This window comes from Coffea arabica, chromosome 2c (genome assembly GCF_036785885.1).
Source record: "Coffea arabica cultivar ET-39 chromosome 2c, Coffea Arabica ET-39 HiFi, whole genome shotgun sequence".
NCBI lineage: Eukaryota > Viridiplantae > Streptophyta > Magnoliopsida > Gentianales > Rubiaceae > Coffea > Coffea arabica.
This window is the reverse complement of record NC_092312.1, coordinates 71,596,802-71,621,316: the sequence shown is the minus strand read 5'-3', so window position 1 is coordinate 71,621,316 and position 24,515 is coordinate 71,596,802. Positions and strand designations below refer to the sequence as shown.

The 24,515-nt window shown below is 35.8% G+C and overlaps 3 protein-coding genes and 1 long non-coding RNA gene across 5 annotated transcripts; 3 read left to right on the top strand and 1 right to left on the bottom strand.

Annotated features, from left to right (window-relative positions):
* The first annotated feature begins 1,952 nt into the window (after window positions 1-1,952).
* On the top strand, window positions 1,953-3,809 carry LOC113727741 (F-box protein PP2-B15). The gene is made up of 3 exons (XM_027252064.2): window positions 1,953-2,382; window positions 3,000-3,118; window positions 3,230-3,809. Exons 1-3 carry the CDS (start codon window positions 2,119-2,121, stop codon window positions 3,672-3,674), a joined length of 828 nt encoding a protein of 275 aa, XP_027107865.1. The 5' UTR covers window positions 1,953-2,118; the 3' UTR covers window positions 3,675-3,809.
* A 7,547-nt stretch (window positions 3,810-11,356) lies between these two features.
* Window positions 11,357-15,356, bottom strand: LOC113727742 (uncharacterized). Of its 2 annotated transcripts, XR_003457883.2 has the most exons (7): window positions 15,056-15,356; window positions 14,812-14,836; window positions 14,454-14,594; window positions 13,854-13,929; window positions 13,263-13,393; window positions 12,359-12,490; window positions 11,357-11,744 (listed from the first exon to the last, which is right to left on the bottom strand). It is a non-coding gene; the product is annotated as an uncharacterized lncRNA (long non-coding RNA). The 2 variants fall into 2 exon arrangements; XR_011839610.1 differs by having other exon boundaries at window positions 14,812-15,337.
* Window positions 15,357-15,459: 103 nt separating this feature from the next.
* LOC113727737 (uncharacterized) lies at window positions 15,460-17,919 on the top strand. Its single transcript, XM_027252060.2, has 2 exons — window positions 15,460-17,574; window positions 17,689-17,919. The coding sequence occupies exon 1, from the start codon at window positions 15,460-15,462 to the stop codon at window positions 17,563-17,565; it is 2,106 nt and encodes a 701-aa protein (XP_027107861.1). The 3' UTR covers window positions 17,566-17,574; window positions 17,689-17,919.
* Window positions 17,920-20,809: 2,890 nt separating this feature from the next.
* LOC113727739 (uncharacterized) lies at window positions 20,810-24,294 on the top strand. The gene has a single exon (XM_072076332.1). The coding sequence runs from the start codon at window positions 21,103-21,105 to the stop codon at window positions 22,804-22,806; it is 1,704 nt and encodes a 567-aa protein (XP_071932433.1). The 5' UTR covers window positions 20,810-21,102; the 3' UTR covers window positions 22,807-24,294.
* Window positions 24,295-24,515: the final 221 nt, after the last annotated feature.

Here is a 24,515-nt window from a genome sequence, read left to right as displayed (position 1 = left end):
AAATACTTTTTAACAAAAAAAATATGTGTTTGACTTATAATCTCGAAAGCATGCCCTAATTTGCGGTGATAATCAAAGTTCAACCATTCAAACTTAATTTGGTGCGAACACAACACTCTTTCTATAATTTTTTGTCAAAGAAACATGGGTGTTGAATTGATGTCCTTATTGCGACTCTCAATATTATAACGTGTAGTAAGAATACGATACATATTAGATCGCGGTGGGTTAGGGCATTCTATCCTACATCGAAAGATCATGGGGCTTTTACTCTGAATTTAAGATTCACAGAAATCCTGTTTAATTATCAATTGACTGAACAGTGATTCTTTGTGGGTCTCCTTTAGATTGCTTTTAGGTCGTTCTTCTATTAACTCCTGCGTTTGTTTAAATTAGGTGGATGTGTGTGGGTTATTTATCAATTTCGATAAAAAAGAATCGATACATATTACCTTATCGTAGACAGTACCATTTTTGCCCTGGATGACACATCTTTTCATGAAAAGATGACAACATCCTACGTGTAACATTTAAAATAACTATACTAAAATAATTATGCTAAATCTAGATGGCCTTGTCTATCAAGACAAATACATCGTATTCATTGCATACATCATTCAAAAAGATCAAGGCACGGTTTGTTTTTTTGGGAATGGGAGGGAAAGAAAAGAAAAGAAAAAAAAAATGGAGGGATAAAGTTTTTTATATTTGGATTGGTTTTTGAGGAGGGGAAAGAAAGAAATGGGAGGAAAAGAGAGGGATAAGGTTTAATTATTTTTTGGCAACCTATTTTTCATTTAAAAGCTGGGCAAAAACGAAGGATAAGTATATAAAAATTAATGAAAATTTAAAATTTCCTATTAAACTTATCATATGTTTATAGATTAAACTTTAAATTATGGATAAAAAATAACTAACGTGTTGTGTTCCGTTCGTAATCCAAATAAAATGGACGAACTCAAGTTTCCTTTATTATTGTTTCTTTTCTTTTTCATTAGAATCCTCTCCTTTCCTTCTCTTCCCTTTCCTCCAATCCAAACGCTGTCTAAATTTTGTCCTTTCAAAGTTTTTCCCTCCAAATTTATCTGATGCCACATCAGTTACATCAGTTTTTGCCTAATTGTTCATCTACATATAGAAGACACATAAGATCTATATGTAGAAATATGCCTTTAATGCATTATTGGTTGGTGTGGGCACAAGATTACATCTCTTTTATCTTAATGATACTTAAACTATATAATTAATCAACTTTTAACCCTACAATTATTAAATGCATATTTTTACCTTTCAAATTTCTAAAAGGATATACTTTCAACCCTATTGACTAGAGATACTTTCAAAAACCTCTCTTGAAATTTATGAAACTGCCACTTGGCACCTTTGAATTTGAAGATGGGACCATTAATCACTATCATAACATACGAATTGACAAAATTATCTTTACTACGTTAGCAGCTTTTAGGCAAAAAAGGTGGAATTGACAATTTTGTAGAAAATTCAATATATGACAACAAAAAAAGGTGGAATTGAGAGAAAAATATATATCTCTCTCTCTCTTTAAATGACTATTATATGAATATTAAAATAATACAAGGTTGAGATCAATATAAAAAGTATGATTTTAGGAGATCTTAGCAGTATTTTTGAAACTTTAGAAATGTCAAGTAATATTAACAAAAGTCTCAGGAGAAGATTTTAAAATTATCTTTAGTCAAAAAGATGACAAAAATACACTTAATAGTCTTTTATCAACAATTGCAACCTTAAACGTCCGTGGGCCATCCAGATTTCTTGACCCACTCTTTTTATAGTGTACAACAAATGCGGTGTTGACGTGATGTCTTTCTAATGTCGTCATTTGTGGACCCATTTTCCCCACACAACAAAACTCCCTATTGTGTCCAGTGTCCTCCTAATGTCGTCATTTTCTCGACACAACAAAACCCCCAAACAACAACCGACTCCAGTCTCGGCTTTACTGTATAAAGGGCCTGACGATTTCCTCCCATATTCACAAGTTTCTAGCTTCATCATCATCTCTTCACGGACCTCCGTGTTTCCAATTTTACATTTTTTTTTGTTTTTTTTGCAAATATCTCTCTGGCTGGCAAAATTATGTCAGAAATGAACCTTGAACTTCTGCCGGAAGAATGTATAGTTCAAGTGTTCTCTCGCACATCTCCGCGAGCTGCATGTCAGGCGTCTCTGGTCTCCAATGGGATCCGTGATGCAGCTGAATCTGAAGTTTTGTGGGAGAAATTCTTGCCATCCGATTACCTGGATATTCTTTCAAGATTGGTTTCTCCATTGGAGTTCAAATCAAAAAAGGATCTGTTTCTTAAGCTCTCTCACCCTCTCCTCATTGATGGTGGCAACAAGGTATCATCACCGTTCATCAGTCAAAGCATTAGTGCATATTCAAACCCTCCATTTTTTGTTTTTGTTTTTTGACGTTCACGATTGCTTCTTGCTTTTGTTTTCAATCAACTACATCATGTGGGCCAACAATTTTAATACAATTATTAAGCCATAATCGATCATCCACTGCTTCTTTCATGTAATTAACAAATGCTTTAATCTTGCTCTTGCATTCATTTTCCGTTTCTTGTTTTCTTTGATCCAAGCTTCTAGTGAGTGTTCGATGAACACGTGTAAAATTAAAATAGGCGTTAATTTTTTGGAAAAGCAAAATAAAATGAATCCAAAAAAGTGTATAAATACAAGGGACAGACAGAAATTTTGATGCGTGAAATTCATATAGTAATAGATTAGATGAGATTTAGGTATATTAACAAGTGCTTAGCAGGTACTCTTGTTTATCAGAAGTAATTGAGCAAGTGTTTAGTATGTGTGTGTGTGTGTTTATCCCTTTATCATGGCCGTTTTCTTTTACCAAAATCTGCACCGTTTACTTGGAAAGAGTCCGCATTCACAGAGAGTGGTGATGCTGTTGGATGGTCATTGATACTGATTTCCTTATCTTGTGACAAATGCAGACGTTTTGGATAGACAAATTTGCGAACAAAAAATGTTACATGTTGAGTGCAAGGGAGCTGTCAATAACGTGGTCCAGTAATCATCTTTACTGGTGCTGGAAACCCTTTCTTCCGTCAAGGTAAATACTTCTTCAGATTCCTAATCAAAGTAGAAAACTCTACACCACACCACTCATTGAAAGCTTCCCCCTTTGTGTGTATTGTCCTATTTGCATATATGCCAACAACAGATTCCCTGAAGTGGCTGAGCTGATAATGGTAACATGGCTGGATATCACCGGGAAGATCAACACTCGAATGCTGTCACCCAAGACAACATATGCAGCCTACTTGGTGGTTAAACTTGCAAATCGTGCGTATGGGCTACACTCATATCCCTTGGAGGTTATCATTGATGCCGGGGACCAGAAATCTTGGGGCATAACTCTTCTCAGGCACAAGAAGTGTAGCATTTGCTTGTTGCGGACACTTGACGAGGTAGTGACACCAGGGTTCTGTGAAAGGAATGAAAGAATCCTGCACGAGAGGGAAGATGGATGGATGGAGGTTGAATTGGGTGAGTTTTACAATGATGGAAGTGAAAAGGAGGTGAAAATGTGCCTGAGAGAGGTTGATGGTCAGCACATTAAAGGTGGCCTTATTGTTGAGGGCATAGAGCTCAGACCCAAATCATGATATGATATGATATTCTTGGTGATGGCTGTTTCTTAATCATATGGCCAATAATCCCCTTTTCTTCTTCTACACTCTAATGCAGTAAGTAGTTCAATTGTACCCAAAAATGAATAGCAGCTCCTCCTCCAACAACAATTTCAATCGTGGCCAATTACTAGAAGAAAAAGCTTTTCTGCATAGGTGCAGCGATTCATTGGGATGAAAGATATTTTGGAGAGAAAGAGGGCCATAACATTCTCTAAAAATTCACTTTTAATTTTTTAAACCAGCATTACAATCCTATCTGTCCTAAAATAAAATGAAGGTTAAGAACAAATGAATCTGAAATTCAACACTTCAATTAAGACGATTCACTCATACGTATTTTACGATTAATTTAATTTAAGAATTAATCTTTAGTATCAAAGCATATATTCAATTTAATTTAAAAATTAATCTTTCATGCGAAAATATATACATTATTCGGTCGACAATAAATCTCAATTTCAATTTTGCATTTGTTTACATGCACTTCACTGCTCCTAATGTTTTCTGTCAAAACATTAATTCTTAATTCAAACAAAAGGAATACAATAACTTATCGCTTGCTAAAAACTCCAAACTAAAAATGATATGATTATTCTTGAGCATTTTCCAAAATGATAAATGTCAATTCAACCAATGTTATCAAAATGAAATTTAAAAAAAAAAAAAATCAGATTAGAAGGCTCTCACCCCAATATCTTTACTTTGGGCTATTGGGCTTTTCCTAACCAAAAGAGGTTGTGTAAGTAGTTAACAAGTATACAGGCCTGATTAGATTAAAAAGTTGTTCTGACACAGCTATCTTTGAATTTTTTTTTTTTTAACTGTAGGTGAGAATTAAACCCACTACTTACGGCCCAAAGACGAATTTCAACCCACTATTTCGGTGGACTTTGCCACTTGGAAAGACTCAACCCTCCTTAGTCCTTTCCTCTTTACTCCGCTCTCTTTTAAAGGAGTTGCCGGAAATCACAGGTCTCGACGGCGGCGATGATGAGACGAAGAGGTTTTGCTGCTGCTGCTGCTGCTGTTTATATTTCTCAATTTCAGAAAGCATCAGGCACTATTGCTGCTGCTACTGGTGAATTAGCTTTTCATTCTGCTGCTGATGCTACGAAATACCCATTTGAGGGTTTCACAAATGTGATTAATAACGACGTAAACAATCTGGAGGATGCTGTGGGATTGTACAATGATATGGTCCGCATCAGGCCTCTGCCTTCTGTTATTCAGTTCACTCAACTCCTTGGCCGCATGGTTAAGATGAAGCACTATTCTTCTGCGATTTCCATTTTCAAAGATATGTGGTTTTCGGGCATTCCAGTTGATGAGTACACCCTGACTATCTTGATTAATTCTTACTGCCTCTTGGAACGAGCGGATTTGGGATTTTGTGCGCTGGGGCTTTTCTACAAGAATGGCATTGTCCCCAATGCGGCTACCTTTAGCACTTTAGTCAGGGGACTTTTTCGACAGCATATGATACCCCAGGGGCAAGAATTGTTCATCAAGATCATTCGCGAAAGGTTGTGTGAACCCAATGGGGTCATGTTTGGAGCCGTGATTAATGGACTCTGCAACGTGGGGAACACTGGCAAAGCCGTTGAACTTCTCAGAGTTATGGTTAAAGAAGGAAGAGTTAAACCGAACGTCATAATTTACAGCACTGTCATTGACAGCTTGTGCAAGAATAAAATGGTAGATGAAGCTCTTGACGTTTTACATGAGATGGTGGAGCAGGGAATTGCCCCAGATGTTGTTACCTACAATTGTTTGATCCAGGGTCTTTGCAAATTTGGTAGATGGAGAGAAGCTAAAGTATTACTGACAGAGATGAATAATTTTCACGTTGTACGAGATGTTTATACATTTAATATTGTGATTGATGCACTATGTAAGGAAGGAGAGGTAGAAGCTGCAGAAGATGTATTTAAAACCATGATTGAGCAAGGTGAGCGACCAGATTGCGTGACATATGGTGCTTTGATGAATGGATACTGTTTGCAGGGCCGAATGGATGAAGCAAGGAGAGTTTTTGACACCATGGTTGCTAATGGAGTTGTTCCGAGTAGTGTCAACTATAATATATTGATCAACGGATATTTTAAGAAGACGAGAGCAGATGATGCTCTACATCTTTTTGAAGAAATGCAGTGTAAAGGTTTAACACCTAGCACTGTTACATGCAATACAGTCTTGCAGGGATTGTTTAGGGTGGGAAGGTCTGCTGCTGCAAGAAAATTGTTCGACCAAATGCTAACGATTCCCATAACATCTGACTTCTACACTTACTGTGTGATGTTGGATGGATTATGCAATGTTGGACACATCGAGGAAGCACTGGATTTGTTGCATAAGATGGAAGTTGAAAGAGTGGATCTCAGACATGTATGCATGTACAACATCATTCTTCATGGACTGTGTAAAATTGGGAGGCTTGATAGTGCTCGAGATCTTTTCGAAAGCCTATCTCTTAAAGGACTGGATCCAGATGTTTCAACATATACTACCATGATACAAGGGCTCTGCTCCAAAGGTTTGCTAAAGGAAGCTAAGGAGTTTCTCGTAAAGATGGAAGAGAATGGTTGCTTGGCAAATAGGATATCATACAATGTTATTGTCCAAGGACTTCTTTTGGGAGGTAAATATGATGACGCACTGGTGCATCTTGAAGAAATGGATAAGAGAGGATTCCCTCTTCATTCACATACCTTTTCCATTTTATTAAATTCAGTTAAAGAGAGTGAAAACGATCCTTCTCTTCTCAAGATACTTCAGAAGTTTGTTCCCAATATGAGGGAATACAGTCATGAATAAAAGGCACAGGTGTCTTTTAGTATATTGCAATGATTCTTCGGATGTTACTCATATTGCCTGTGAGTATCATTTTCTGGTAAAGTATATGTTTGAAATATGGAAGTCTGACGTTGTTATATGCAGTGCAATGAGTCAAGGCCTATGCACAAAAGAATTAGCTAAAGGAAGCTAAGGACTTTTGCTAAAGGTGGAAGAGAATGGTTGCTTGGCAGACAGGATCATGTAAAATGTAATTGTCTAAGGACTGCTTTTGGGTGGTAAATATGATGCTACACTGGTGTATCTTGAAGAAATGGAATAGAGAAAATTCCCTCTGCATTCACCTACCATTTCCATTTTATTAAATTCATTAAAAGATAGTGAAAGTGATCCTTCTCTTCTGAAGATAATTCAGAAGTTTGTTGCCAATATCAAGGAATGAAGTCATGAATAAAAGGCACAGGGTATCTTTTACTTGATTGCAACCATTTGCGATCCCTGGATGTCACACTCATAAGTGCAGGTCTTCTGCGCAAGAAAATTGTTCCACCTGTTGCAAAGGGCTTCCATAACATCTGACTTCTAGACTCACTCCGTGATGTTGGATGGATTATGCAAGGGTGGACACATCGAGGAAGCAGTGGATTTGTTGCACAAGATGGAAATTCAGAGATTGGATCTCAAACATATAAGTATGTACGTCGTCATTCTTGATGGATCATGTAAAATTGGGAGGCTTGATGGTGCTCAAGATCTTTGCAATAGTCATTTTCTCAAGGGATTGGATCCTGATGTCGTAACATACAGCACCATGATTCTAGGCCTCTGCTCAAAAGGTTTGCTTAAGGAAGCTAAAGACTTTCTTATAAAGATGGAAGAGAATGGTTGTTCGGCAGATAGGATCACAGACAATAATGTTATTGTCCAAGGACTTCTTTTGGGTGGTAAATATGATGACGCACTGGGTATCCTGAAGAAATGGATAAGAGAGGATTCCCTCTGCATTCACATAAATTTTCCATTTTATTGAATTCTTTAAAAGAGAGTGAAAATGATCCATATCTTCTTAAGATAATTCAGAAGTTTGTACCCAATATGAAGTAATAAAGTCCTGAATAAATTGTATAATTTTCTGTGAAATTATATGTTTCAAATTGGGTTGTCTGATCCATTTTTTCAATGATTCTGTCTTTCCGTTGAAAAATATTCCAACCAGCCTTTCAAAAGCACTCCTGGGCACTTCAGCGGAAGTTTGATGTCATTGATTTCTGGTTAATGCTTTGAAGGTTCATTCAGACTCTCTCAGTTTGAGTGGATACATATTTTTGCCATTTGCTTGTCATATCAAAGCTTTTCTTCGTTTGTCCAAAATGCTACTTCTGGTAGGTGGTCACTTTTTCATTGCTGTGGCACACTGGACTTGCGGTTAAGAGGAATGAGTCAGACAGACTCGAAGAATGGGAATGAGCCTTCATTTTCCTGGCATAGGTTTTGGAGACAGGCGTTCATCAGGTAAATGTTGGAAACATTATATAAAAATAAAAAAATGGAGAATCCCCAACCTCAATATTATGCTCCTGAGATCTTTTTGTTGGCCGCTAAGCTCTCAGTACTATTCTGCGGTTATCCTGCAGTGAATTTATTTTTGTTATTATTACAATATATATATATATATATATATATATATATATATATATATATTTTACCTTGGAATGGAGAATTTTCTGTCTCATGGCCTTTTGTACCACTCTTTGCTCCGCTTGGAGTGTTTGAGTTAAAATTTTCATGGTCCGTTTCCAACTGTTGGTTAGATAATGAGTTATATATATATATATATATATAACTTTTAACTAAAGGTTTTATTCCCACTCTTCTAAAAAAAGAGAAATTTTTTTATTAATCTAACTTTGACAAATAGGTCGATGGGGAAATAAACCTCCCTGTCTTGGAAATGAGAAAAAGAAAGGTAACTCTTTTACGAAGAAAAGAAAACCTTTTATCTTGTATTATTCGTTTGTCAATAAAATTTTTATTTACTTCTCAACGAATAATGACAGACCGAGAGACTCGACTAGAAGGAATCGGTGGAGCGTGTTATATATGGTAATCTTTTTAATATACAAATTAGATTTGAAAATTAGACCCTATTTGATAATCTTATTCAGCACTTAAACTTAATGGATTCAGATCTTAACATATTCATTCCGTTTAATAAACAAAAATCGAACATCTGAATTAATTAAGTGACATTAAATTTTCTAAGCAAAACTTGTTTCCAAAATTAAATGATAAGCTAACGTGATATGCACTCAAATGTATTAGATTTAATACTTAATAATTCAATAACTTAATAGATTCAAGATTTCAGACTTCAGTTTTCAAATTTCAATTTTATCAAACTTACCCTTACTATTTGTAATTGTTTGCTAGAATTTAAAAGTAAAAAATACTTACTTATCAATTTAACCTAAGGATATAATCTTCAAGAGAGCGGTAAAATTTCCCCATTCATTTGAACCACACCAATCTATGACTTTTCCTTGAGTCTTTTTTTTTTTTATAAAGAACTTTCCAAACTTACTACCATCAAACAAGAATATGGTAAAAAGGCATTGGGTACACCATGTGAGTAAGAGGATATCAGATATGATGCATATATCACATGCATCATGCATGCAACTGAAAAGTCATGCGATACGCTGATATTAGTCATCTATCACTAACCAATAATACTAATCTTTTTTTTTTTTTTTTGGGAAACGTTAAGATTATAGTGATTAAACAGAGTAATCTTTACAAAAGTTTGGGCAACGGCCCAAATTAGCTATACAATTGTACAATGACACTAAGGAAACCATTGTTCCTCATCCAAGGGAATGCATTCAGCATACAAATTAATGTGGCATTTGATTAACACTTTGGAATCAGATTTGGATTTGAGATTATTTATCCTGGGTTTAGAATGAAGTCAGTCATTTAAATACATCTGTTTGGTTCAGTTCTAGACATGTATATCATTACTACAGTTGATGTTTGATTCGTTAGCTCTTTCGAAATGGGATATAAGAAATTTTCACCAACTAAATGTATTAGTATAAATGCATTAGTAAATTTAGTATAACTAATTAATAATTTCTAGTAGTAATCATGTATAATTATTAGTATAATTGATAATATCAATTATATTATATATACTAATATACATTATATAATACATATAACTAATAATATCATTATTATAAGTCTGTAACTAATTAAATTAAATATTATATATATATAATTAAATGTAATTTTACAAATGCTTTAATATAAATATATAATATATATAATATTAATTATACTAATATATTATACAATTATAATGTATATTATATATTAAATATAATTATTATTATATTTATAATAATAAATATAAATATAATTATATAATATATTATTATTATATACACATATATATTATAATTATATGCACATATAATATTCATTTATAAATATATTTATAAATAATATATATTATATAATACTAATAAATTTATAATATATATTATTATATTTAATTAAATAATTATAAAATATATTTATATAATTATAGATGTGTATATAATAATTATATTAATATTATAATAAAATATAATTATATATGTATATAATTATATATTAATTTTTTAACGGGTGGAGGGAAGGGCCCGTTTCTAAACAGGAATCAATGGGTTTTGTTCAAAACCCTCCAGATTACTAGGGAATTGGGGAATTCCAAATTTTTAGATACGATTCCAAAATTTCAATTTCTATAGTAGTAATCAAAACAACAGTTATGGGATTTATTCCAATTCTCCATTCCGAAATCCTCTTACCAAACACCGCCTAATTTGTCTACTTCTATCTGTTTGGTCATTCTAGAGCAAATAAAATAAGCATTGCACAAACATAGAGCGTAGGCTATTGATCTCTTCCACCTGAGCGAACAGCCTGATATCTTTAGCTCTTTTTGATTTTAGTTGTCTTAGCAAACCTCCTCCTTCTTGCCATTGTTCATATTCTTACTAAAGAACACAGATGACTTCATATTTTTACTAAAAAACACAGACGACTTTTGGAGAGAAAGAGGACCATAATATTTTCTAAAAATTCACTTATTTTTTAAACCAGCATTACAATCCTGTCTGCTGTGAAATAAAATGAAGTTAAAAAACAAATGGATCCGAAATTCAATTAAGACGATTCACTCATACGTATTTTACGATTAATTTAATTTAGAAATTAATTTTTCGTACGAAAGTATATATCCGTTGAATTTGAAAATTAATCTTTTGTGCAAAAATATATACATTATTTGGTCGACAATAAATCTTAATTTCAATTTGAACTTTAAATTTTGCATTTATTTACATACGCTTCGCTCCTCCTAATGTCTTCCATCAAAAGATTAATTCTTAATTTAAACAAAAGGAATACTATAACTTATCACTTGCTACCAACTCCAAATTAAAAATGATATGATTATTCTTGAGCATTTTGCAAATTACTACGGTATTTTCATGCTGGTAAATATATCAAAATGATAAATGTTAATTCAACAAATGTTATCAAAATGAAATTTGAAAATTTAAACCCAAAAAAAAAAAATCAGACGAGAAGGCTCTCACCCGGATGCCTTTACTTTGGGCGATTGGGCTTTCCTGGTTGTGGCTTTGATCGACCCACCCGCCAAGACTCAACCATCCTTAGTTCTTTCCTCTTTAGTCTTTCCTCCTCTCTCTTAAACTAGGAGGTATAAACCGCGCGCTGCGCGGTAGAGATAAAAATGTGTATGCCCAGTTTAGTATAAATAATTGTGAAATACTACATTAAGGAAATACGTATATAGTCAAGGACATTAATATTATTCGAAAGATGAAGAAACTGGAGTAAAAAAAAATGTAACACAACATCAGAAGAATCAAGAGATTACTGCTAGCGCACTTAGCTAACAATCTACCAGTAATTAAAGTTTACAAAAGAAAAGAACCAATGTCTTGAAGGACAGGTTTAATTAAAATTCCAAAAAAAAAAAGCTCATGAAAGTGGTTGCCCTCTCCAGCAGGCAACTACGAATCCCATCCAACAACCCTTAAACATAAGCAACAAAAATTGAAGAATCCGTTGATATCCCGAAATCTTTTCCTTCTTTTCTAGGAATATCTCTTCTGAAAATGACCACAGTCCCAGTAGACACATCACGAGGTCCAATCTCTATTCTTAAAGTACTCCCTGCAGAAAAGGTAGGTAAACTTCAAAGCACAATTGTATTACATTCAACTGTAAAATAGTATTTCTTGAGATCCATACACATGACTTCCAAATATGAAATTGTTAACAGCAACAGTAGACGTTTCAAAATTGAAACTTCATACCCTTTCAGAAAACAAAGCCAACAATCACTGAAATAGCTCTAGTTGAGCTGGCCTTCAATAGATATCACTTGACTTGTTAATTATTCAAGCCAGTCTTCAAAACGTTTTGGTTGAGCAAATCACAATTGGAACCTAGCCACTCAAGTTGATTTTTTTTTAAAACTAATTTTAAACAATACCTCTAGATGCTCAAGTGAAGTAAGCTGACAAGTCTTAAAAGTAACCAAGCTTGGTGAGATATATTACAATTAACCTTCAGGAATCTTAAAGCTCCAAGTTAGTTAGTTTAGATGTAGTCCCGCATGCATTAACATTCCCAGGAAAAAAATCATTTGCAATGTTTGTGGCCATGCATTTGGAATTTTCCTCTCCCTAAATTTCTCTTATTGTCACTCATCCTTTGGTGGGAGAAGTCCAATGGCAAGCTAGATATTGGGCAAGATACAGAACATCTACAGAAGCAGGGCAAACCTTCATCTCCCAAAAGTTATATTTCCATCCAGGTGTTCTCTGATCAGAGTCATCAACCTTGATCTTTATTCCAGCTACTTGCAGAGTTTTCTTTCACTGATGATGTAGCATTAAGAACTATAGTTCTGTCACCTGTTTTTTTCCATATTGGGACAATCACACAACCCGAAAGCAGTCAATAATAGGAGCTATTCCATCTCAAGAAAGACAATTTTTTATGCACATAGCTAGGAAGCAGAAAGCTGTTACTTTACTGCACTGATGAGTCCAATTTCTTGACCAAAATCAAAACAAAAGTTGCAGAACTAATGTAATGCTAGAAATACAAAACCTGTCGGACCAAATAAGGATTAAAAAAATCATCTTTGAGAAAATTAATTAGCCCATTGAGTTCAAAACACAGCATCCATCCCGAGCCCCTATTCACTCTATCTTTGGGCGCACACATTAGCAAATGTAGTCGGTAAAACAACCAAAAACGTGCAATAGGCTCAGAAACAATTAATCAGTCTCTGTCAGAACACTGCATCCATCCCCAGCCCCCATTCACTCTATCTTTCGAGCACAAACATTAGCAAACATGGCCAGTAAATCAACCAAAAACGTGCAATATGCTCAGAAACAATTAATTAGTCTCTGTCAGAAGAAGATTCTCCTCTCCAAGCATGTAATGAATATGAAAAATTAATAAAAATAGAAGCTCTTGTGCAACAAAGATTTGAAAAAAGTTCAAGGCCAACTTAGGCATTTGTAAATCACAGTTAGCACTCAAGACCAGTACGAAGTCACATAAACTACTAACGCTAAAAGCAAAACAAGCAAAGGCTAACGTAAAGTAGATTACAGGCAAACATTAGTATCAGAGAAATAAAATGAACAACCAGTAGAAGACATTTTTGAATACCTGTACAGGTGCTAGCCTAGGTGGAAGCATTAAGCCAGTGCCATCCCCATGAATCATGATAGTATCTCCAACAAATCGCATGATAATAGCCCATGATGTCTGCCACACATGTTGCCTTGGTCTTTTTTCACCTGTAAGTTAAACAAACAGAAAGACTGTTTAGGGAATTGCACCTTTCATATTTCAAATACCACAAATAGAAAAGCAAAAAAATTGATGCAAAACAACTATATATAGTAGGATATTTTGCAAACGTCTTTAGCAATGAAAAAAGCTCAATAAATTTTAGCATCATCGTCAATTACACCAATTGAACAGCCTATAGAAAATCACAGAAAAGGGAAAGTGGTAAGACAAAAATTTTCTCAATACACAGTACAAAATGATGACAGACAACTTTTTAACTTGCATACAAGCAATCCTCTAGAGAAATGATAGCACAGTTCAGAAAAACACAGATCCAGAACATAACTTGATCAACAACTACACCTTTTTTACAACTTTTAGGGATCTCCTAATTCCTAAAGAATAGCATAAAAATTCAATCTTAACTCATGATTAACTGCAATAACAAGTGGTCGTTGAACTTACCATGTAATCAGTGGTGATAAATGGATCATTGATAGCAAGATGACTCTAGCAACCAAACATCCAGTTCTTCCAAAGCCTGTTAGACAAAGACCCATAGTAATAAAATTACAAAAAAAGATATCACAGATCTCAACTTTGACAAAAAAAAAAAAAAGCAGAACTCATCGTCACAAAAATACACTGAGACAGAATAGCTAATCAAGAAAAGCCCCTGCGAAAAGAGGAAAAATAGAACTGTGTCCGGTGTAACTGCAGGTGGTAGTTCAAGTGGGGGATATAGGAGGTGTAGTTTTTGGCCATTTATTCATTCACTTGTGTCCACCATATAAGAAAACTCGTGTCCACCATATAAGAAAGGTACCGATGAAATTCTATGATTCTTGCAGGTAAAGAAATTCTTTGAACAACGACTTGATAATAATAATAATTAGTCATAAAGAAGGACAACAATTCATGAAATTCTATGATTCTTGCGGATGTTTATATATGAGATTAAATACTCTAGAAAAGATGGGAAACGGATAGGTTAAATAAAAAGAGGGAAAAAAAAAGGAAAAGCAAAAGAAGAGGATAAAGACTAAGAGTAAACAAAGTACGTACCTTTTGGAAAACAAACCTTTGTATAAGAACCCAAATTGCCACCATCGTCTTCTTTTTTAATTTTTTTCCTTTTCTGTTTTTCACAGACAGAGCTAACTGCTGAAGCATTTATCCCTCTTCGTTCTCCGGCCACTCCCCTTCCTGCCAGCCGGTGGAGCGGATGATTCCGATAGCCGAAAATAACAAGAGAAAAGATGAGAACCTTCGCATTTACAATAGCAGTCGAGTACTTTTATCAGTATATAAATTAATTAACAAGCAACGGAGCTATTGGATATGGATGAAAATAAGAGATGCCTCCCAAGTAGCAATCACAAGACATTTGGTCTCAAAAAAAAAAAAAAGAACAAGTCAATACCTCAAGCAAGCCGTCTAGCCGAAACCTGACCCCAGCCGGTGGAGCAGATAATTCCGATAGCCGAAAATAACAAGAGAAAAGATGAGAACCTTCCCATTTACAATAGCAGTCGAGTACTTTTATCAGTATAAATTAATTAACAAGCAGCGGAGCTATTGGATTTGGATGAAAATAAGAGATGCCTCCCAAGTAGCAATCACAAAACCTTTGGTCTCAAAAAAAAAAAAAAAGAACAAGTCAATACCTCAAGCAAGCCGTCTAGCCGAAACCTGACCCCTCCCAAAATCAACGCCAAGAAAGAATTGAAGTGGTGGTGGTGGTAGTTGTTGTTGGGGCTTGGGGGAATTGGGGGATTTGAGAAGTGGTGGCCGAGAAGAAGCAAAGGATCAAGTTTTCTATTCTGTAGATAGATAGATGAAGATGAAGAACAAAAGAACAAAAAAGAGAATAAAGAAGGAAGAAGATGATTGGAAGCAGAAGCGGCGGAGGTCTAAAGTAGGCAAAAGAAGCAGAGGAAACCCTAATATGTGGAACAACTTTTTATTTTGGTGGCGCCTTGCATGAAGAGTTTAACATTTTAACGAGCTCATAAAAGATAGGGCGACCCACGTGCCGCGCACATGGGAGGACGACGAAACTTTTGGCTGAATGCCATTCGCACGTTATCTACTTATGTTGAGAAGTTGCCGGAAATCACAGGTCTCGACGGCGGCGATGATGAGACGAAGAGGTTTTGATGCTGCTGCTGCTGCTGTTTATATTTCTCAATTTCAGAAAGCATCAGTTACTATCGCTGCTGCTGCTACTGGTGAATTAGCTTTTCATTCTGCTGCCGATGCTACGAAATACCCATTTGAGGGTTTCACAAATGTGATTAATAACGACATAAACAATCTGGAGGATGCTGTGGGATTGTACAATGACATGGTCCGGATGAGGCCTCTGCCTTGTGTTATTCTCTTCAATCAACTCCTTGGCCGCATCGTTAAGATGAAGCACTATTCTTCTGCGATTTCCATTTTCAAAGATATGTGGTTTTTGGGCATTCCAGTTGATGAGTACACCCTGACTATCTTGATTAATTCTTACTGCCTCTTGGAACGAACGGATTTGGGATTTTGTGCGCCGGGGCTTTTCTTCAAGAATGGCATTGCCCCCACTGTGGCCACCTTTGGCACTTTACTCAAGGGACTCTTTCGACAGCACATGATTTCTCAGGCGCAAGAATTGTTCATCAAAATCATTCAAGAAAAGCTGTGTGAATCCAATGTGGTTATATTTGGAACTATAATCAGTGGACTCTGCAAGGCAGGCAGCACTAGTAAAGCCATTGAATTTCTCAGAGTAATGGGTAAAGAAGGAAGAGTTAAACCGGACGTCATAATTTACAACACTATCATTGACAGCTTGTGCAAGAATAAAATGGTAGATGAAGCTCTTGACCTTTTACATGAGATGGTGGAGCAGGGAATTGCCCCAAATGTTGTTACCTACAATTGTTTGATCCAGGGTCTTTGCAATTTTGGTAGATGGAGAGAAGCTAAAGTATTACTGACAGAGATGAATAATTTTCACGTTGTACGAGATGTTTTTACATTTAATATTGTGATTGATGCACTATGTAAGGAAGGAGAGGTAGAAGCTGCAGAAGATGTATTTAAAACCATGATTGAGCAAGGTGAGCGACCGGATTGCGTGACATATGGTGCTTTGATGAATGGATACTGTTCGCAGGGCCGAATGGATGAAGCAAGGAGAGTTTTTGACACCATGGTTGCTAATGGAGTTGTTCCAAGTAGTGTCAACTATAATATATTGATCAACGGATATTTTAAGAAGACGAGAGTAGAAGCTGCAGAAGATGTATTTCAAACCATGATTAAGCAAGGTGAGAGACCAAGTTGCGTGACATATGGTGCTTTGATGGATGGATACTGTTTGCAGGGCCGAGTGGACGAAGCAAGAAGAGTTTTTGACACCATGGTTGCTAATGGAGTTGTTCCGAGTGGTGTCAACTATAATATATTGATCAATGGATATTTTAAGAAAATGAGAGCAGATGATGCTGTACATCTTTTTGAAGAAATGCAGTGTAAAGGTTTAACACCTAGCACTGTTACATGCAATATAGTCTTGCAGGGATTGTTTAGGGTGGGAAGGTCTGGTGCTGCAAGAAAAGTGTTTGACAAGATGCTAATGACTCCCGTAATATCTGACTGGTATACTTACTGCGTGATGTTGGATGGATTATGCAAGGGTGGACACATCGAGGAAGCATTGAATTTGTTGCATAAGATGGAAATTCAGAGATTGGATCTCAAACATATAACTATGTACAACATCATTCTTGATGGATTGTGTAAAAGTGGGAGGCTTGATGGTGCTCGAGATCTTTTCAATAGTCTTTTTCTCAAAGGATTGGATCCTGATGTTATAACATACAACACCATGATTCTAGGCCTCTGCTCAAAAGGTTTGCTAAAGGAAGCTAAGGAGTTTCTCGCAAAGATGGAAGAGAATGGTTGCTTGGCAAATAGGATATCATACAATGTTATTGTCCAAGGACTTCTTTTGGGAGGTAAATATGATGATGCACTGGTGTATCTTGAAGAAATGGATAAGAGAGGATTCCCACTTCATTCACATACCTTTTCCATTTTATTAAATTCAGTTAAAGAGAGTGAAAACGATCCTTCTCTTCTCAAGATCATTCAGAAGTTTGTTCCCAGTATGAGGGAATACAGTCATGAATAAAAGGCACAGGTATCTTTTAGTATATTGCAATGATTCTTCGGATGTTACTCATATTGCCTGTGAATATCATTTTATGGTAAAGTATATGTTTGAAATATGGAAGTCTGATGTTGTTATATGCAGTGCAATGAGTCAAGGCCTGTGCACAAAAGATTAGCTAAAGGAAGCTAAGGACTTTTGCTAAAGGTGGAAGAGAATGGTGGCTTGGCAGACAGGATCATGTAAAATGTAATTGTCTAAGGACTGCTTTTGGGTGGTAAATATGATGCTACACTGGTGTATCTTGAAGAAATGGAATAGAGAAAATTCCCTCTGCATTCACCTACCATTTCCATTTTATTAAATTCATTAAAAGAGAGTGAAAGTGATCCTTCTCTTCCGAAGATAATTCAGAAGTTTGTTGCAAATATTAAGGAATGAAGTCATGAATATAAGGAACTGGGTATCTTTTAGTTGATTGCAACCATTTGCGACCCTGGATGTCATTGATTTCAGGTTAATGCTTTGAAGGTTTAAATCTCTAAGTTTGGGTGGATACATATTTTTGCCATTTGCTTGTCATATCAAAGCTTTTCTTAGTTTGTCCAAAATGCTACTTCTGGTAGGTGGTCACTTTTTCATTGCTGTGGCATTGAGCGTTACACTGGACTTGCGGTTAAGAGGAATGAGTCAGACAAACTCAAAGAATGGAAATGAGCCTTCATTTTCCCGGAGTAGGCTTTGTAGATAGGCATTCATCAGGTAAATGTTGGAAACATTACATAAAAATAAAAAAAAAATGGAGAATCCCCAACCTCAATATTATGCTCCTAAGATCTTTTTGTTTGCCGCTAAACTCTCAGTACTCTTCTGCGGTTATCCTGCAGTGAATTTATTTTTGTTATTATTACCATATAAATATATATTTTGCCTTGGAATGGAGAATTTTCTGTCTCATGGCCTTTTGTACTACTCTTTGGCTCTTTGCTCTGCTTGGAGTGTTTGAGTTAAAATTTTCAATAAATGTTAACTCAGCTTAAAATTGTCTTGAAGAACTAGGAATGTTTTAAGTTCTACAACTTTTAGATGTCTTAGCTGCTGGAGCATGCTATACTGGTGCATTTTACTTGTTTATGAAGTTGTTTTTTAAGGATTAGCTAACCTACTTTGTTTAGACGTCATTAAGACAAAACAACCTTTCTGGCATTTTTTTTTTTTTCGGTTTATTCTTGTCAGAGACTGCTGACTGCTATTGCAAGATGCCTCACTACATTTTATGAGTAACTAAGGTTTGCACTTTGCAGCCTGCAGGTTCTACTTCCCAAGTTTTAAATTAACATTTTGGAACAAAAAATAGGTCCTGCTGCAAGAGTGTGCATGGAGTGGTGAGAAGATCTTTTCAGTTCCTTGAAACTGAACTTTCAACATGAGCAATTCACAGGTGAATTAGGGAGACATGCAAACAGCAATCTAATTGCATATAATTTTTTTTAAAATTAGTTTTAATAGAAAATTGGATGGCAACCTGAAGTGAATTGGATCATTTCGTGATCGTAAGTGGAAAAAAAAAATGAAAAGAAAAACACACATTTCTTTTTTGGCTCTAAAAGGCTGATCGTGAGGTTGTTTTGTACTTTGAGATTTCTTTCCATGTCCTTTTGTATGGCAAAGCTTCTTCATCTGGAATTTACTTGTTATATAGCTTCATTTTAATTGCACCTTCATTCTAGACCCTGCCTTGACAAGATCAAGTCAACTTCATCAGAAATTTAGTGCTCCATCCATCTGAATGGTCCAGGGATCTGATCCTGCAGGTGTACTAACTGATTGAGATTATTTTTTTTCCTGCTTAATCATCGAACTCCACCATTATCCTTACAGTTTTTGGGTTTAGTTATAATTGTTAGTTGATTTTTGCTTGATGAATTGGTGTTACAGATCCACTCTGGAAGGATGAATGTTCACCAGGTGTGAACTTTTGCAGAGCTGGCACAATGGGGCACTAGGGTCTGATCTCTCTATATCTTCGCACGTCTTTATTCTTGGTGTGTTGGTCTGTTTCTAACTGTTGGTTAGATAATGAGAGCTTGTTAGGGTTGTGAGCGTTCGGAAAATTTTTTTTTTTTTTTTTTTTTTTGGGAACATATTCCTTTGATATGTTGTTTGAATTACCTTTTATGTCACGTACATTCCATCTATTCCATCTATCTAAAAGACGGCTGTAACATTATTTTTCAAATAGAGAACATTTGGATACCAAAATATTAGGAGTGAGGAGTTCTATGGTTCTTTCAAGGAATTATTCATTCAGTTTGTATCCCTCAAAAATGAATATATATAACTTTTAACTAAAGGTCTTATTCCTGCTCTTTTGAAAAAAGAGAAAATCTTTTATTAATCTAACTTTGACATTAGGTCGATGGCAAAATAAACTTCCCCATCTAGGAAATGAGAAAAAAAAAAAAGAAAAGTAAACCTTTCATCTCGTATTTATTCGATTGTCAGCGAAATTTTATTTAATAATGACATGTTGAGAGACTCGACTACAAGGAATCGATGGAGTTTGTTATACATGGTAATCTTTTTAATATACAAAAAATTAGATTTGAAACTTACTATTTGTTATCGTTGACTGGAATTTAGAAGTAAAAAATACTCCCTCCGTCCCACTTTGTTAGTCTTGTTTTCCTTTTTTGTCCGTCCCAAATTGTAGTCTACTTTCCCATTAAGAAATATAGTAATCTTTCAAATTGTCTAAAATACCCTTATTAAATATCTTGTTATTAATACATTGTTATTAAATACTAATCCACTACATTGAATACATTGAGTTTTTCCAATACATTGAATACATTGACTACATTGATTAGCATAAGGGTATTTTAGGAAATTATTAATCTAAATTTATGTTTTCAACCAAATTAATTATACTTTCTTAATCTGTGTGAAAAAAAATCAAGACTAAGAAAACAGGACGGAGGGAGTAATTGCTTATCAATTTAACTTCAGCATATAATCTTCGAGAGAGCGGTAAAATCTCCCCGTTCATTTGAACCACACTAACCTATGATTTTTCCTCAAGTTTTTTTTTTTTTTTTTGTTCTTTTTTAATAGAACTTTCCAAACTTACTATTATCAAACAAGAATACAGTAAAAAGGTATTGGGCACACCATGCGAGAGCAAGAGTGTATTAGATTAATCATCTATTACTAATCACTTGTCACCGATTTTACCAAGTAATATCGGTCACTTATCAGTCAATTACCAAGATGAGCATAGTATTATTGGCTTTTGAATTAACCTACTGACCCGCCACTCCTTTCCCATTCACATTTTCATCTTGCAGAGAAGCAGCTGTTTTATCTGATTAGCAAATTTGAAGACGAAGACGTAGACGACGGCGACGATGATGAAACGGAGAGCTTTTGCTGCTGTTATTTCTGCTTTTCAATTTGGGAAAGCATCGGGTACTACTGTTGGCGTTTCGCTTGTCTCTCAAAACCGATACAGGAAATCCAAATTAGTTTTTCTATTCTTCTGCTGCTCTTACTGATCCTATGAAATACCCACCTGGATATTTGACAAATATGAGTAATAATGAGATCAATAATCTGGAAGATGCTGTGGGATTGTACGATGACATGGTCCGGATGAGGCCTCTGCCTTGTGTTGTTCTCTTCAATCTACTCCTTGACCGCATTGTTAAGATGAACCACTATTCTTCTGCGATTTCAGTTTTCAAAGATATGTGGTTTTTGGGCATTCCAGTTGATGAGTACACCCTGACTATCTTGATTAATTCTTACTGCCTCTTGGAACGAACGGATTTGGGATTTTGTGCGCTGGGGCTTTTCTTCAAGAATGGCATTGCCCCCACTGTGGCCACCTTTGGCACTTTACTCAGGGGACTCTTTCGACAGCACATGATTTCTCAGGCGCAAGAATTGTTCATCAAAATCATTCAAGAAAAGCTGTGTGAATCCAATGTGGTTATGTTTGGAACTATAATCAGTGGACTCTGCAAGGCAGGCAGCACTAGTAAAGCCATTGAATTTCTCAGAGTAATGGGTAAAGAAGGAAGAGTTAAACCGAATGCCATAATTTACAGCACTATCATTGACAGCTTGTGCAAGGATAAAATGGTAGATAAAGCTTTTGACCTTCTACATGAGATGGTGGAGAAGGGAATTGCCCCAGATGTTGTTACCTACAATTGTTTGATCCAGGGTCTTTGCAATCTTGGTAGATGGAGAGAAGCTAAGGTATTACTGACTCAAATGAAGGATTTTCACATTCATCTAAATGTTATCACCTATAGTATTGTCATTGATGCGCTATGTAAGGAAGGAGAGGTAGAAGCTGCGGAAGATGTATTTCAAACCATGATTGAGCAAGGTGAGCGACCAAATTGCGTGACATATGGAGCTTTGATGGATGGATACTGTTTGCAGGGCCGAATGGATGAAGCAAGGGGAGTTTTTGACACCATGGTTGCTAATGGAGTTGTTCCGAGTAGTGTCAACTATAATATATTGATCAACGGATATTTTAAGAAGACGAGAGCAGATGATGCTCTACATCTTTTTGAAGAAATGCAGTGTAAAGGTTTAACACCTAGCACTGATACATGCAATACAGTCTTGCAGGGATTGTTTAGGGTGGGATGGTCTGGTGCTGCAAGAAAAGTGTTTGACAAGATGCAAACGACTAACATAATATCTAACTTCTACACTTACTGTGCGATGTTGGATGGATTATGCAAGGGTGGACACATCGAGGAAGCACTGGATTTGTTGCACAAGATGGAAGTTGAAAGAGTGGATCTCAGACATGTATGTATGTACAACATCATTCTTCATGGACTGTGTAAAATTGGGAGGCTTGATAGTGCTCGAGATCTTTTCGAGAGCCTATCTCTTAAAGGACTGGATCCAGATGTTTCAACATATACTACCATGATACAAGGCCTCTGCTCAAAAGGTTTGCTAAAGGAAGCTAAAGAGTTTCTCGCAAAGATGGAAGAGAATGGTTGCTTGGCAAATAGGATATCATACAATGTTATCGTCCAAGGACTTCTTTTGGGAGGTAAATATGATGATGCACTGGTGTATCTTGAAGAAATGGATAAGGGAGGATTCCCTCTTCATTCACATACCTTTTCCATTTTATTAAATTCAGTTAAAGAGAGTGAAAACGATCCTTCTCTTCTCAAGATAATTCAGAAGTTTGTTCCCAATATGAGGGAATACAGTCATGAATAAAAGGCACAGGTATCTTTTAGTATATTGCAATGATTTATGATCTTCGGATGTCACTCATATTGCCTCTGAATATGATTTTCTGGTAAAGTATATGTTTGAAATATGGAAGTCTGATGTTGTTATATGCAGTGCAATGAGTTAAGGCCTGTGCACAAAAGATTAGCTAAAGGAAGCTAAGGACTTTTGCTAAAGGAGGAAGAGAATGGTGGCTTGGCAGACAGGATCATGTAAAATGTAATTGTCTGAGGACTGCTTTTGGGTGGTAAATATGATGCTACACTGGTGTATCTTGAAGAAATGGAATAGAGAAAATTCCCTCCGCATTCACCTACCATTTCCATTTTATTAAATTCGTTAAAAGAGAGTGAAAGTGATCCTTCTCTTCTGAAGATAATTCAGAAGTTAGTTGCCAATATGGAGGAATGAAGTCATGAATAAAAGGCACAGGGTATCTTTTAGTTGATTGCAACCGTTTGTGATCCCTGGATGTCACACTTATATTGCCCCTGAAACATCATTTTCTGGGATGTAGGTGTTTCAGATAGGGAAGTCTGGTCTTCTTTTCTTGTTGAAGATTGTTCGCAACAAGCCTTTCAAAAGCTCTCCTGGACACTTCAGCGAAAGCTTGATGTCATTGCTTTTAGGTTAATGCTTTGAAGGTTCATTTAAACTCTCTTAGTCAGAGGGGATACATGTCTTTGCCGTTTGCTTCTTGTATCAAGAGTATGCTGGGTTTGTCCGAAATGCTACTTCTGGTGTCGTACTCATATTGCCTGTCCTGAGTTTTGAAGTGTGATCTTGTGTCTTGTAATTGCGTCATCCACAGTCAAGAATATCAGCAATCAAGCCTTGTAGTAGCACTTTTGGGCACTTTGTTGGAATCTTAATGTCTGCTGTTTGTAGGTCAATCCTTTCAAGGTCTAATGAGTCTCTCAGTAGCAGTGGATGCATGCTTTTGCTGTCTTCTTATCATATTGTAATTATTCTTGGTTTTGTTCAAAAATGCTACTTCTGGTAGGGTACCATTCTTTCATTTCTGTGGCAGCATGCATCACACTGAACTTGCAGCAAGGGGAATGAATAAGACTCCTTAAAAGGGATAGCATATGAGCCTTCACATTGTGGAACGAGTTTTAGTGGGAAGGCCTTCATCTCGGGTATATGTACGAAAAAGTGCAATGGAGAATCCCCAGGGTCCATGTTTTACTCCGAAGCTCTTCTTGTTGACAAATATACTGATAAGTGTTCTTCTGTGGGTGTCGTGCAGTCAACACGTTGCTACTGCTCTAATTGCCTTTTCAGTAATTCCCTGCTCTTCTCAGACTCTTGTGAGTTGCAACTTTCAGTTAGTAATGGTTCAGCATTAAGTTGTTTTCAAGAATTAGGATTGTTGAACTTGTGCTTATTAGGAGACTCAGCTGCTGGTGTAAAACTACTATACTCATGTTTTTCACTTGTTTGTTGACTTGTTCTTTAAGAATCATCTAAGCTGCTCTGTGTTATCATCCAACCTATGCAGCAATGTAAAAAAAAGAATTGGCGGTCAAGTCCAGTGACTTGGCGGTTCTCCTATTCAAATCCATCTTTCTTATCCCTTTCCCTGGGAAAAGAAAAAGTAATGAAAGAGAGTTCAAGAACAAAACCAGATGAAAAAAAAAAAGTGTCATGGGAAAGATTAAATTTCAGTACCATGTTATAAATTATCAATT